We start from the raw sequence: 16,229 nt of genomic DNA on the forward strand, positions 1-16,229 counted from the left end.
CCCGTGTCCCCTGCATTAGCAGGCAGATTCTCAACCACTGCGCCACCAGGGAAGCCCAAGTTTAAAGATTTTTAAGCAAAATAAAATTAAAACCCATTGGTTTATTTTGTACTTTGAATGGATCTTTTACTCATGTGTGATTTTGCACCATTCCTCATTGGTCCTTGGAAAATATTGGTTCACTGATCAAGCAGATCTTCCAAATGTGGACCCATTTTATTTTACAATATCATAAAATTGTTTGTTAATATTACTATGAACCTCAGAGAAAAGCCTTTATGTACTGGGAATCTAATAAGTTCATTGTAGCTGATACAAGTTTTCCAAAAATTCTAATTTTTGCTTGAAACCTGGAATTTTATCACTGGAATAAATTTTATCCGTTGTTTTCCTTGAAGTGACAGATTCACTTGATTCATCTGCAAATACCCAAGTCTGAAAAAAGACATAGTTTGTCAGTCTTCTTTCAAGTAAAAATGGCATTCCATGAATAAAGAGGCTAGTTCAGCACATAACTCAAAAAATCACACAGTGCCTTTCCTCAAGACACCCATCATACTTCAGAAATGCTTTATGCATCCTTCCATTTTGTCATACAATAAAATGAATAAGGTTTACTGTTTCATCAAGGAGTGAAACCATCATTAATTTTACTGTGAGTGTATGATGATGAAAAAATACAGTCATTTCACTCCTACAAGACTGGAAAGAATAAAAAAGTGTGATGACAAATTCTGATCGTTGAAAAGGATATGGAGCAATAATAATTCTTATAAATTGTTGATGGCTGAAGGCACTGATACAACCACTTTGAAGATATCTGGCAAATATTTAGTAAAGTTGAACATGCTACACATTATTACCAAGGAATAGCACTTCCAAGTACACACATGCCCAGAGAAACCTGAACAAGAAGGTTCATGGAAACACTGTCCAAAATATTAAAAATCAGGAACAACATAAATGACTAATCAAGGAAAACAGATAAATAAATTATAGTATGTTCTTATAATGCAGTACTCTATAGCAAGAAAAATAAATAGGTTTGAACAACACAGACATATCTCCTTAAAAAATGCAGAACCAATAAATTAAATTAAATTCAGATTGCATACAGTATAATGTCATTCATATAATGATTAAGCAACATACTGCTTACAAAATATATGTTAAAGTATGGAAAAGATATATGGATGATACATGTTGAATTTATAATAGGCTTGCATATGGGGAGGGAGCTGGGGAGTGAAATTTTAGAAAGGCATTAAAGTGGGTCTCAACTGTACATGACGTACTTAAATAAAAACAAAGAAGGCACTAAGTTAACACTTAATAAAAACATTATGGGTCCATAAGTACTTATTATATTATTTTCCATTTTACCTATATGTTTAAATATTTTATAATGAGAAATTTTAAAAGCTTTATTTTAAAAAAAGATGTGGGACTTCCCTGGTAGTCCACTGTTTAAAACTCCGCACTCCCAATGCAGGGGGCCCGGGTTCGATCCCTGGTCAGGGAACTAGATCCTGCATGCATGCTGCGACTAAGACCCGGCACAGCCAAATAAAATAAATAAATAAATAAATATTTTTAAAAATATGAAATAAAATTTTTTTAAAAGATGTAACATGAATAAACTAAGTTCTCAATCTAAGACATAAAAAAAGAACAATAAAATAAAAGCAGGAGAAAATAATTAATGAAAAAAACTAATATTAGTGAATGCAAAGCATATACATTATAAATACAACCAAACATTTGTTCTTTGAAAAATGTAATAAAGTAGGAAACCACCCAGCATGCTTAAATTAAGTTAAAACATATATATATGTTATATGTTATATATATGCCATATATATGTTTTTATATATATATATGGAATGTGTATACAGTATATATACTATATATGGCATTAGGAATAAGAAGACAATGTAAAACAAGAACTGATTAAAAGAGAATATCATGTGCTATTCTGTGTTAATAAATTTGAAAATATAGATATAGGTATAAATCTTCATGACCTTAAATTAGACAATGGTTTCTTAGATATGATACCAAAAGCACAAACAACAAAGAAAATATATATCAATACAATTTGGACTTCATCAAAATTTGAAATTTAAAATTTTGTGTTTCAAAGGATGCCATCAAGAAAGTAAAAGGGCAATCCAAAGAGTGGAGTAAATATTTACAGATCATATATCTGATAAGGAACTTGTGCCTGGAGTGTATAAAAATTCTTACAGCTCAGTAATAAAAAGACAACTCAGTCTAAAAATGGGCAAAGGATCTAAACATACATTTCTCCAAAGAAGATATATGGATGTCCAATAAGCACAAGAAAAGATGCTCAAAATCTTTACTCATCAGGGAAATGCAAATCAAAACCACAATGACATAATACTTCACATCTCCCAGGATGGATTTAACCAAAAACATAGATAATAACAAGTACTGGTGAGAATGTGGAGAAATTGGAACTCTCATACACTGCTGGTGGGAAGGTAAAATGGTGTGACTGCTTTGGAAAATAATCTGCCAATTCTTCAAGTTATTAAACATAAAGTTATCAAATGATCCAGCGATTCCACTCGTAGGTACACACCCAATAGAAATGAAAACATACATCCACACAAAAACTTGTACGTGTGTTTATAGAAGCATTATTCATAATAGCCAAAAGTGAAAACAACCCAAATGTCCATTAAGAGATAAATGGACAAACAAAATGTGGTACATCCATATAATGGGATATTATTCGGCCATAAAAAAAGAATGATACTGATACATGCTACATTGTGGATGGACCTTGAAAACATTATGCTAAGTGCAAGAAGCCAGTCACAAAAGTCCAATATTATACTATTCCACTCATATGAAAGTCCAGAATAGGGAAATCCATAGAGACATAAAGTAGATTAGCAGTGGACTTCCCTGGTGGCGCAGTGGTTAAGAATCCACCTGCCAATGCAGGGGACATGGGCTTGATCCCAGGTCCAGGAAGATCCCAGATCTCCGTATACCACGGAGCAACTAAGCCTGCGTGCCACAGCTACTGAAGCCCGCGTGCCACAACTACTGAAGCCCACACGCCTACAGCCCGTGCTCCGCAACAAGAGAAGCCACCATAATGAGAAGCTCGCACATCGCAACAAAGAGTAGCCCCCGCTTGACGCAACTAGAGAAAGCCCACTCGAAGCAATGAAGACCCAGTGCAGAAAAAAAAAAAAAATAGATTAGTGGTTGCTAAGGGCTGGAGCAGGGAGAAAGTGGTCTGGCAGTTACTACTTAAAGTGTACGGGTTTTCTTGAGGTGATGAAAATATTCCAAAATTGATTGTGGTGATGGCTGCACATCTCTGTGAATATATTAAAAACCATTTAGTTGTACACATTAAATGGGTGACTTGTGTACACTTTAAATGGGTGACTTGTATGGTATATGAATTACATCTCAATAAAGCTGTTTGTGACACAAAAACTCTCCTGGTAATTTATATGATAAGGTAATTTATAGGGAAAAAAATCAGTTAGGGTATAGAGGTCTAAACAACATATTGACCAACTTAACCTAACTGACGTCTATAGAACACTCCACACTACAGCAGAATACTTTCTTTATCAAGTGCACACAGAAACAAGGTTGACTACATTCTCAGCCATTAACTTTCAAATGTTTGAAATCATTTACGGTATGTATTGAGAACCCAACCGTGGTGGCCAGATAATAAGCACATCTGTGAGATGATAGGATAAAAATAAATGCTCCCTGAGGCCCTGTCATCTTGAAAGGACATGAGGGAAACAGGTGTGGAAATGTACCCAAAGAATTTAAACCCCAAAGTTGAATGCAAACTCCGGTTCCAAATGCAAGAATCCTAGGAAGCTGTGCTAGTTTTTACGTGAGAAAAACCTGGAAAGCAGCGATGCTACTAGCCACTGGGAGAGATAACAGAGGGGCCGGCAACCGCCTGCAACCTGCTACTTCAGCCCGGCTCCCCCGAGTGGGGCTGAGACCTGGCGTCAGGTTACAGGGAGTCAGGAGATAACCAGCTGGTGGCCTTTCTCAGAAACTGCCCCTGCTGACCTCCTGGTGCAAAGGGAAGCAGTGAGGTGGACAGTTAGGGAAGGAGGGAGGTGGCAGGCATGATCACCCCTGAAGCAAGGGGAGGAAATTACACCCGGCCAGCTCAGCCCAGCATCCCCAGCTGGGGCCTTGCAACAGGCAGGAGAAGGGCTTCCCTCCAGCCAGAGCTGAGCAAAACTCCATCTGTTTAAAGAGCCCATGGGCTGTAGAAAACAAACTTATGGTTACCAGGGGGGAAAGGGGGAGAGGAATAAATTGGGAGATTGGGATTGACATATACACACTACTATATATAAAACAGATAACTAATGAGGACCTACTGTATAGCACAGGGAACTCTACTCAATACTCTGCGATGATCTATATGGGAAAAGAATCTAAAAAAGAGTGGATATAAGTATAACTGATTCACTTTGCTGCACACCTGAAACTAACACAACATTGTAAACCATCCATACTCCAACGAAAATTTTTAAAAAATAATAATACACAGCCCATGGGCTTTTGGCAGCAGCCGGGAGAAAGTTGCAGGGACAGGAGAACCCCATCCCCGTGCGCCCAAGCTCCTCGGGAACCTGCAGAAAATCTGGCCCTCCACAGCCATGCAGGAGAGAGAGTATCTCTTTCTCTGGATCCCCATCAACGTTACTACTAGCAAACTTCTTTAACTTTTGCTAGTATTAGTGTTTTAATTTGCAGTGATGTACCGGTAGTTCGCTAGTGAGGATGAACACCTTTCCACATGGTCATTGTGACTCGAAGTTGCACTCCTGTGAATGGCTTATTCATGTCTCTTCCCCATTTTTCTACTGTTTGTCTTCTGCTAACTGATTTAGGAAGTGTCTTTATTCTCTGGATACAAGTCCTTTGCCTGTTATAAATGTTGCAGATATTTTTCTCTCATTTATCTCCTGCTTTGTTCTCTTTTTAAACTCCGTTTGGTATCTTTTATCAAGAAGATTTTTAAAATCTAGTCATATTTATCTTTATTTTTCCTTTTATTTTTCTTGCGGTATCTTATTTTAAGAACACCTTCGCTCTCCCCACTATTCTCTCATATTTTCTTTACTTCTATGATTTTGTTTTTGCTTTTTCTGCACTGGTCTTTAATCACCTGGAATATGTCATTTCACCATGGGAGCAGCTGTGAGGAGGAGGAAGATGGGTGCACTGCAGTGGGGGGAACTGGAGCCCCCAAGCAGGCCTGGACCCGATTCCAACTCCACCTCGACTCAAACGGAGATAATAACATATTTCATTAATTTGAAGACACACACCTTAACATTTCTGAAATCAGGATGTATCTTACAAACAATGGTGTATCGTGGTTTAATTTACAGCTTTCTTAGTAATATATAAAAACAGTGTGTCTTTCAAGCTATGGCATCTTAGATTTCATGAAATACAAAGGACCCAACCTCAGGTCCCTAAGGGGGTGGGATAAACAGGCACTTAAAGGGCCCAGGACAGGTCAGACACACAGGAGGCAAGGCGTTCCATCTGGGTGAGTTCTCCTTCATTCCAAAGAATGCAGCGGCTCTGAGGCTTCATTCTTCCTGCAGCCCTGGCCCTTCCCCCTTAGCTTCCAGAACCTGAGCCTACTCTCTGGGAACCCCTCCAGGCTCCCCTACCAAAGGCCTTCAGCTGGACAAGGCCACACCTTCAGTTCTCTCCTTCTAGATACAGGATGCTCAGAGCTGACAGTTAAGGCTGATCTCCCTCCACAGCCAAGAAAACGGCACTCTCACCCCTGGGGACACCCACACCTGCTGGGCACCAAGAGCCCCCCATGCTCTCGTGGCAGCTTCTGCTTGGCTCCTCCCACTGCCCGCCTGGTGAGTCTGGGGCTTTGCAGCTTCTGCAAATGCTTGCACTGGAGACGGGGAGCCGTGGATGCTGGCAGAGCTGCCTCGGCCAGAACCACAGCGCCGGCTGGGGGAAGGCAGGGAGGAAAGGGAGTGAGCTGGTGGTCTGCAGAGGCCCCCAGCCAGGGCCAGCGTGGGAACTTTGCACAGTGGCCCCTTCAGCCTTAGAGCCACCCAGAAAGCCCTTCCCTCTTCACGGAAGAAGGAACTGAGCTGCAGGGAAGCAGAGTGACGCCCCTCAGCGACGCTGAGACTGTACCACGGAGGACCTCGCTCACCAGCACTGCGGCCCCACCTTTCTGTCCACCATATGGAGGCCCAACAGGGCTGAGGAGGCAGAAAGTGGGCTCTCCCCCTCAAGGTCAATTCCACACACCTGGGCAGAGCACCAACTGCATGGAAGGCCCACCCTGGGTCTCAGAGTCCAGGCGGGGGTAGTGGTCTGGCCCCTAGCCCCTCTCTCCTCGCCCTAAGGGGTCCCACACCCAGCTGCACAGTCACAACCAGGGTGGTCCCAGGCCATACACTATGCAATTCCCCACGGACTAGTCCTCCCACCCACCATAATGCCACATCTTTGCTTCACCTGTAGGAAAGCTTATCAGCATCCAAGAACCAAGAGTCTCCTTTTACTGGAATAACTGAATTTCTTCCAATTTACCCTAAAAGTAACCACGCAAGGAATAATGATTTGACAGACACAGGAAAAGTCTCATCCCCACCCTCATCCCTGAGACTCCAGAAAAACTGAGGTTGGCCACGCAGTGGTGGAGCTGGGCCCATAGCCTGGGTCCCATGGGAACATTCAGGAAGACGCTGAACAAATTCCAAGGGCATCTGCCACCAGAGGCAGACGGAGGCAGTGAGGAAAGGAAGGAGGTGGACATGGCTTGGCTCTTATGTGCCCCACATGGTGGCGGGAGCTTTCCCACTTGTTGAAGAAGCTTTTTGAACCCTGCCAACAACTGCTGGGGAAGGGTTATTATTCCCATTGCACAGGTGATGTTCCAAGGTCAACCCAGTAGACCAAAGATGAAAATCCAGGGGACTTGGTTCTATTCCACCACGCTAGAGACATGTTGAAAATAGCATTAACCCAACCAAAAGGTGGAGAAGTGATCTGTGACACTGTCATTTCCCACCCTTGAGCCCCTCAGGAAATGAGCTAATGGAGCATCCCTTCGGGTGTGGAAGTCTGGAAGAGCAGGCAGGATCTGCCTGCCCCCCACATACACCCTGAGAGCTGCAGTGCCTATCTACAGGTGACGGGCGCTAGGACGCCTCTCTGGGGTCAGCTGGATGGCCTGGTGTCACCACAGATACACTTCTCATGACGTTCCTCTTGCCTGACTCCAGGGCTCTCACTGGGAAGCTGGCAGCACCCCCATTGCTCATCTGTTGCCTTCACTGGTCCCTCGGACCCACACTCAGCCCCAATTTACCAATTATCGTGCCACAGGGGACTTTTTACCTCTTGTCTACCTTGCACAGGACTCTGGACACCCTCCCGCGCCGCCAGACACCTCTTTTTCTCTCCCATATACTCCCATATATTTCTTTCACATATATTCTGTGAAAAAGATCATTCTCCCTCCCCACAGAATTGTTCTTTGAATATTTGCATATGGACAGGAAACACCTTCTTAACAGAAGGGATGGGACACGACTGGTGGATAATCCGGCACCGTAAGAAACCAGGGGGGCTAGATTCCCCAGCCCCCTCCCCCATGGCACTGTCCTAGAAGCACTGTCCCACTGTGCCCAGGAAAGGGGCCATGAGCAACAGCTCCAAAGAGCTACAGTCCGGAAATCCAGGGCATCCATGCCCCTGATTCCCCAGTGTTCCTACACAGTCACCACCCTCTAAGTGGATCTACTGGAAAACTGTTGGAACTAACAGAAAAATTCACAAAGAGAGTTGAAGAAAATCAGCATGCCTACCACCATATGACAGCAAGAACAGGGACGGTGCAGGAGACGGCTTCAAATGTGGATTTCCTTTCATGTTTAATAACTTCTGTGTGACGTGCTGAGAATCCGAACAGCAAGGGGTGTGCTGCTGGGTTGGCCAAAGCATTTGTACAAGGGGGCAAAGGGGGAATGCAATGTTCATCACTTTCCCCTCAGAGGGAAAAATGTGGGGTACGAGTAATACAAAGTGGAGTTAGTGTCCAAGTAATTACTGTTATTATGATTTGATTATGAAACCACTGTTGGCATAAAAAAATAAGTCTTGAAAGATAAGTAAACAAAAAAATCTAAAATTCTTGATTATGCCAACAAAATCATGGAGATGGATATTAAAATATCCTTAAGTTTCTCATCTTCAGTAGATAATGATTCATTCCTGATAAAGATAAAGAAAATGGGTTCAACTATATCTTTAAAATAAGTTCTAAACTAACATATGCCATTTAATATACATGTTTCAATAGACTCCCTTAAAACAAAATGGTATCCAAAGGCGGGAGGGGGGGAAGAAGAGATACGGGGAAATGTACACTAAATGGATGCAAAGGAAAAAAGTAGCATTGGTCAAACTAAAATCTAAGTCAAAATCCTAAAACAAGAAATGAAAAAGAAATGAGTTGTAAGTATGTATGACAAGGTGATAGAATTGCCATTACTTATATATTATAGATTGTAGTTCAGCTTCTACAATATATCCCAAAACACAAGCATACTGGGATTTTTAGACTTTTACTGAAGATTTTCAAGGTCTAGGGAAGGGGTCACACTGCACAGCTCACAGTCTTCTACTCAAAAGGGAAATCCTTTGATACCCGTCTCTTCTATCAAGCCCCACTGACACAACAGGCATGCAACGGTTTTAGCAGCTCCCTGCCCACAGCTCCCCCCGACCATATCCCTCAGCCTTGTTCCAGACGCTGGGATGGAGGCAAAGCCGCCGCAGCCATGGTGTCATGGCACGTGCAGACTAACAGAGGAGACAGACCATAAACAAGCAAACAGATACATGAAAAAAGAGGAAGATGACGACGACAAAGGCAAATCCATAGAGACAGAAAGCACATCAGTGGTTGCCAGGGGCTGGGGGAGGAGAGGATGCAGAGGGGCCGCTTAAAGGATACAGGCTTTCCTTTTGGGATGATGGAAATGATAGAGGTGATGGTTGCACAACATTTTGAATGTACTAAATGTCACTGGATCGCACGCTTTAAAATGGTTAAAATGGTAAATTTTATGTTGTGTTTTCTTACCACAAACAAACAACAACAACAAAAAACCCCCGATACTTTCAGATGTGGTAAGTGCTTTGAAGGAAATCAGGCCAGATGTTGTAAGAGAGAGAGACTGGGGTGGGGTCCTTGAGAGCGGGTAGTCAGTGAAGAGCTCAACATTTCACTGAGAAATGAATGAGGGGGAGGACCCAGCCTCATGAGGATTTGGGAAAAGAGCATTCCACACAGAGGGACCCAAAAGGGTGGAAATTGGGTTGGAAAGTAGGCAGAGGCCCCGGAAAAGCATTCGTGTTTCTTTGAGTGCAATGGAAGCCACGGAGGCAGGGAGATGCCTGAGCTAATCAGTGTGTTAAAAGGACACTTTGGCTGCTCTGGGGAGAAAAGTCGTAGGGCGTGAGCCTGAGGCAGGGGGCCACTGAGAACATGGGTGCACTGGGAATGTCTGTAGGCGAGTACTGCTTCCCACGCCCGGAAAGGAAACACACCGAGGCTAGGAGGGCCTGGGCCCAGCAGGCAAGGTTGCCATGGTTACTGGATGGTTCCCAGGAAACAGAGAGAAGGCAGATGCCCAGTGAGAAGGACTGTGTCACACAGCTTTCATTAGAGCGCGGACCAGGCCCACCTGGGCACCCAGTCCAGGGCAGACGCGCAGCGGGAGTGGCTGAGAGCTGAGACAGGATGCTGGATCGGGTGTCTCCCTCCAGCCCCAGGTCAGGGCTGCTTGTGGGAGCGCCACAGGCTGGGCGGGCAGAGAGAGGCGGGCCTAGCAGGTGGGAGCTGCCTCTTGACCCCAGCTGTGGGGAATGGAAGCAGTGAGGGCTGGACGGCTGGACTTAGAGACCTCCACAGGCTGGACTGGGGCCGGCACAGGGCTGGCTGTGAGGGTGAGAATAAGGCACCTCCATGAGGCTGCAGGTTTGGTTTGTGGCGTGGCCAGTGTCAGCCACGTGAGAGAAGAAAGCAGGAAGGAGGGTGGGGAAAGAGGTCTTGTTCCCAGGCAGATGACGTCCAGATGGATAAGGAGATGGTCACCGAGGAACCAATTTAACACTGACAGAAACTGCCAATCACTGCAGAACCAGCGAGACCAGGTAGGGAAGCTTCCTGAGTCACAACAGCAGTAGGAACACATGTGTCCTGAGTCCTGTGTCCCAGGCGACACCCAGCTCCAGCCCCAAAAAACTGGGATAACTGGGCCAGCCCAGAAGGGGCCAAGGGTTGTAAAGGCTGCAGCTCCTCACACCGGGTGTGGGTTCCTGCGGTGGCAAAAGGGCACGAAAAGGGGAAACGATGTAGAAGGTCATGGTAATGCTGGATGGGCGTGGCTTAAATCTAGCGAGAATGTAACGTGATAACCGCCTTCCCAGAGTCTCAACAAACAACACAAATTCCCGCTGGACCTCAAGTTTTGTCAGAAATGTGACAAACAGCAAACATGACGGCAGATGGGAAAACAATGTAAGCTGAGGGTCTGTATCTTCCATGACAGGGCAGAACACCAGAAGCTTCTCAGCAAAATATAAAGTGAAAGCAAAAAGACACAGCTGCATGGTGGGGGGAGTGACGTGTGCCCAGCCACGACCGTCATCTTCCACCCCAGCTTACTTCTGTGGACCCCAAATGTGTGTCCCAGGACCAATACAACCCCTGAAGTTCTGTAAACTGGAATAATCCCTATCACCAGTGTTTACACCTACCATCTGCAGGAGAAGCAGAGAAGTTCTCAGGGACAGGGTGCACCTCGCCCTGCTGGGCCCTCAGGACAGCAAGGTCAGGCCCACTAGGGGCTGGGAAGTGTCCTCAGAAGAGAGAGGGTGGGAGTGAGGTCTCGGGGGACAAGCAGGACTGAGGAGATGGATGGGCAGGAGGAGGTGCAAGGTCATTCCAGTCTGACCAGAACTGAGTAAGCTGTGCTCAGGGATCCCAAGGGGCTGGCACACAAAACGGGACATGGCAGATGCTTCCTTCAGGACAGATTGGAGGGAGGGAGGCAAAAGCTGGGAAGGAAGTGCCTGTGAAAGGAAGGAAGAGAAAAGATCCAGCCAATGGAGTCCGTCCCCACACACCCTGTCCTGAGCTGCTGTGCGGCTGCTTTGCCCCAGGCCACCTTCCTGGCACTCCCGTTGGCATGTTCCCTGGGATCTGATCTGTCTACCCATGGACTCGAGGGTCAAAGCTCTGTCCAGTTCACCACGGTCAGCGCTTAGTAATGTTGACTAAGGGATTGAATGAATAAATGAATGAATGAACAAATGAACACATGAACAGATCATCCATTGAATGGAAGTCCCAAGTTCAGAAGTGAATGAGTAGAAAAACATCAGCCAGTGGACCAAGGTCAAAGTCACGGGGTGTACATCCCGTCTCCAATCTTAGCAGCTAGGTGACTTTGGATGGATTGTGTCACCCCTGTGAGCAGTGACTTCCTCATCTGAGATGGGGTCACAGGGCTACGGGGGCATTCAGTGAGGACAGGCACATGGTAAATAGTAAAGGTCATTTCACTGTGATCCTAGGACAGGAAGCAGGCACTGTGCACCCCAGGCCCATAGTAAGAAGCTCTTCAGCCTCTGGGGCCGCGCCTGCCCCTCAGGGCTTCCCCATCTGCCCAGACAGCTCCACACCAGGACTGAAGCAAAGAGCTGAGATCTGAGCGGGATCCTGACCTGGAGTACACACATTCCTCCTCTCATCCATGCTTTATAAATCAGAAAATTAATTATCTGGAAAAGAGTCCTCTGCACCAGAAACCCAAATGAGTTTAATGTATAATTTATACACGACAATGTAGATGTCAATGTGTGACTACTCGCCGTAAAAACATTTTTGCAGTTAAAGCTTTAGGCGTCTGTCCTCCTCTCGGAGGAGCCACTTTACAGACAACATGAGGCCCCAGGGCTCAGGCCGGGTGGGGCAGGAAAGGCAGCCTGTCATTTTCAGTGATGCCGCTGCCAGGGCAGCCCCACCCTTGGCACCAGCCACATGCAGTCAAGTCATAGCTCTCCCTCCTTGGGGTCCTACTGTGTCTTGTTCAAAAGGGGATGTCACGCTCTGTGCCAGCTCTGTGCTAGACCCAAGGATGGAAGACAGAATGGAGGATGTGCTCACTCCTGTGGCTTTGAGTCCCCTGGGAGAGCCAGGCAAGCAGACGATGAATGACACTGACAGTGTGGCAAGCGCTAGGGCAAAGACGGGTCCTATGTGCCGAGGAGCAGGTACTTCCCTATGCCAGGAGCATCCCCAAGAGACTCCAAGAGGCAGGGGCTAGAACTGAAGGAGTTTGTCAGGAGGATGAAGGCGGGAGAACATTCCCAGTGGGAAGAATCACATGTGTAAAGACAGAGGCTAGAGCAAGACGTCCAGATGGGTGCCAGCGTGGCCTACGGCACATGGCAGGGGCTGTCTAGCAGTGAGCCTGGAGTAGAGAGAGGGAGCCAGGTCACCAAGGGGCCTGTATGTCCAGTCCAGAAACAGGACTTTGTCCTGGACTGAAAACTTACAAACAGATCAAGTCTGCACTTCACTCTGGTCAACAGTATGGAGACCAAGAGGAGGGCTGTTGTGGGGAGTGAACGAGAGAGAAGATGAATGGGCTTTGCAAACTGTGAAGTGCAGCATCCACAGAAAGTGCCCTCCCCAGCAGGATCTTGAGTCCTGCAACAACTCAGCAGCCTGCCCGCTTCAGGTGCGCCTTCACTCACAGGCGCCCCAGTGACGGCCTTGACCGGCACGTCACTGCAGAGTAACCACCTGAAACGTGGGTTGAACCCTTGCTTCTTGTCTGCAGTTGCTATTGCCATTGGGCTTGGTCACTCTTAGCGCAGGACATTCCCTGACACCCTCTCTCCAGAGGCCCACTGGGGCTCCAGCACAACCCAAAGCATCCTCTCACACAAGGACAGGGAGGAGGGGCACGGGCACTGTGCTGGAACCACTATGCCGCACACGCAAGTGAGGGAGGGGCAATGTGTCTTTGTTGCACCCTGGCCCTCTGTCCAGAACCACTGGTGAGGTTCAAGAACATGGCCTCTCCCCACCAGGCAGTCACCAACAGGGTCTGAGCACAATCTGAGATCCCAGTGGTGTCTTCCCAGAACCTGGGCCCTCCACAACAAGACAAAGAAGTCCCCATGCCCCAATGCCATCAGGGTCCCCAGGCAGTTCCCTGTGCAGCCTTGGAGCCCTACAGACCTGGTCAAAAGATAGACGCCCAGGCTAATGGGACGGGATGCTCACAGAACAAGGGTTTCAAGCCCCTAGCCCTCATCACACCGGTGCCCATTTTAAAGAAGAACATAGCCTGACATCGACAACTCTTCTACCTCCCGGGAGGCCAGGGGTCTGCCCCTTGGTGACTCCCACCCACATACCTCGCTTGACCTTGGGGGGCCTGAGGCCCTCGACCTGGGCCAGGGCCTCCCAAGCCTCACGCTCCCTCCAGCGTCGCAGCTGCTCCTCTCGCATTTTGTAGAAGAGGATGTGCTTCTGCACATCACTGAGCTCGGCCAGGAGCTCGGGGTCGATGTACATGTCGTGCAGGATCTGCTGCAGCATGGTGTCACCTGGGATGCACACGTCAGGAGGGACACTCCAGGCCACTCCTCGCCCCTGGCTCCTCACGCCAGTGTCACTCCCAGAGCCCCTTCTCCGTGAAGCACCATCGCTCTGCCTCAGCTCCCAGCCAGCAACGAATTCATCTCCTCTGCCCAGGACAGCCACAGGGATCAGGCAGCAGGAAGCAAAGAGGCAGCCAGGACCTGCAAGGGGGATCCAGCACCAGCTGTCCAGTCCTTCTACTGGGTCACCAAGAGCCACATCCCAGCAAAGCCTGTGTCTTGACCTCCCCTGGGCTCTGGGACAATGGGAGAGTGAAAGCCTCCAGCTCTGCGGGCAAAGCCCAGGCCTGGCCCTTCCTGGCCCTGGCAGGTGTCGAGTGATCTGTTCGTGGAAGGTAACGATGACACCAGCTATATCAATGACACTGCCCCAGCCAACCGGGAACTGATCTCTCCTCCACAGGTAAGAGGAGGAGGAGGAGGCAGCTTTGCCTATTAATTCCATGTCTTTTGAGCCAACGTCAAACAGGCCAGAGGAGCCAGCCAGGAGCTTCTAGGCTGCCCGGCCTCTCGCTCTACCTGCTCCGTCATTGCCAATCTTCCTCTTTTCCAGGACGTTGGGCTACTGAGGTAATGCTTCTAACACTCGGCCTTGGAGGAGAAAAGAGCTGTCCTTCTTTCTGTGTTGCAGCCAAGGAAGAAAGCAAAATAGAATCAGTAGGGACACCCGAGGGGCTTGATCATGGAATTCAAGGACATGAAGGAGGCAGGCATCCTCTGCCTTTTCCCTATAATGAGGTTCTAAGGCTATGCATGTGCTGACAGATTAACCCTCAATTTGGGGTCAATTTTGGTCGTTGCTTATCTTTGTTTTGTTGTTGCAAGTACCTGGAGATGATCACAAACAAAGAATGCAAGTGTGTCTTCTCTGTCCTCTCCATGCCCTGAATGTGAAGCACCCAGGACAGAGCAGGATGTTGCTTTCCGCTTGGAGGGAACCCATCTGTCTTTGGCCGTGAGGATGGGTAGGTGCTGCTCATGCTGAGACCCAAAGTTCACCCTAACAGCTGCTCAGAGCTACTCCCAGCTGCCCCTGTACTCAAACTGGGGTTCAGAGAAGGTAAGCAACTTGCCCATGGCTACCCACCCTGGAACTCCATCCAATTTTCAAATATGACAACCACTGGATACTGTGAATCTTTTGATGGTCTGTAGCACTGTGACCTAGTTGGGCTGGTGACCTTCATGTCCCCTTGCCTCCCCATGAGGACTAAAGGTGGATCAGGCACCCAAAAGTGATGGAACCCAGGTGTGAGTGGGCGGTCTTCTCCTGCAAGGTTGACCCACAACAGTAAGAATTAAGCGGGTTCAGGTGAGCTTTAATCCCACGGGGTCACAAGAAGTGCGGAGGGCCAGGCTGCCCCTCCCCCGGGTCTGGCTGGCTTGTCCCCGTGTGACCCAGACCTTGGAGGCTCCACGCAGAGGCTCTTGCCATGCAGCGCTGTGGCCCTGGACCCCACCCGCCCTCTTCTCTCTCCTCCCCACCGAAGACCTTTCAGGGCTCGGCGTCCCGGCTCGCTCAGTTTCTTAGACTGAGGCCATCCCAGCCTCCGGCACAGCTCTTATCTCCCTTGTCCTAACTGTGGCTGGATGGGAGCCCGGTGTCCAGAGAGGAAACGAGGGGAGGAAGGGCACGAAGGGAGTCTAGCCTCCCGCTGGCAGCTTCTTACTTTCTGGGTCCACCAGACGCCTACAAGAAGAGGGGAGAGACAGCACAGTACGGGGCCGTGGGGATGGGCTGGCTGCTGTGGGCGTGAGGTCCAGTCCTCTGGCTGAGCGGTGATGGTGTCATCCTTGCGGTGGTGACACCGTTGAGAGAGGGTGGGTGGCGGCCGGATGGGAAGGGCCCCGCTAGCTGCCCGTTTTCTGCCGCAGCCGGCGGAGCGCTCCCTAGCAATCCCAGGTCAGTGGGGCAGGAGGCCGAGCGCGCAGCGCAGCCGCGGGGCGGGCTAGATCCGGTTTCCGGAAAGACGCTCTCGAGCCGGCGCGGGTGGGAGCTGCCTGGCCCTGATTGGCGCCACCTCTGGGCTGGTGTCCGCCCACCCATCGCCCTCCCCCGGCGGAGGGGGCCGCTCAGCCGGGCCTGTGGCACCCCCTGGCGGCCGATCCGAGCGGGAGCGGCAGCACGTGGGAGAGGCGGGCGCCGGGAGCAGCATAAGGGCGGCTACGCCCGCCGGGATGCGCTGGGATCCGGGTGCGGGAGGACCCGTTCCCGCCATCCCCGCGGTGCGGCGGGTACACGATGGCAGTCCAGGGCCCGGACCCCAGCCCGGGAGCCGCGCAGACCAAAGGAGCCCGCGGCGGTTCCGGCCCAGGCAGCTTCCGGCGACTGGAAACGAACGAGATGAGGGGGCCCCGGGGTATTCACACACGGTTTTCTGCCGCCTTCCAACTGGTTTTATTTTGTTTTCATTTTTTATTGACCGATGTGCTGTGTTTAACTTTATATGCTAACG

At 48.6% G+C, this 16,229-nt stretch overlaps 1 protein-coding gene across 1 annotated transcript in view; it reads right to left on the reverse strand.

Moving 5' to 3' along the window:
* SH2D4B (SH2 domain containing 4B) overlaps positions 1-15,666 on the reverse strand; it is an 81,546-nt gene extending 65,880 nt beyond the window's left edge. Inside the window, 1 exon segment of the mRNA XM_036827720.1 lies at positions 13,528-15,666. Coding sequence (XP_036683615.1) covers positions 13,528-14,218 — 691 coding nt within the window. The 5' untranslated portion in view covers positions 14,219-15,666.
* Positions 15,667-16,229: the final 563 nt, after the last annotated feature.

The sequence above is a fragment of the Balaenoptera musculus genome, chromosome 16, assembly GCF_009873245.2.
Source record: "Balaenoptera musculus isolate JJ_BM4_2016_0621 chromosome 16, mBalMus1.pri.v3, whole genome shotgun sequence".
In the NCBI taxonomy this organism is placed as follows: domain Eukaryota; kingdom Metazoa; phylum Chordata; class Mammalia; order Artiodactyla; family Balaenopteridae; genus Balaenoptera; species Balaenoptera musculus.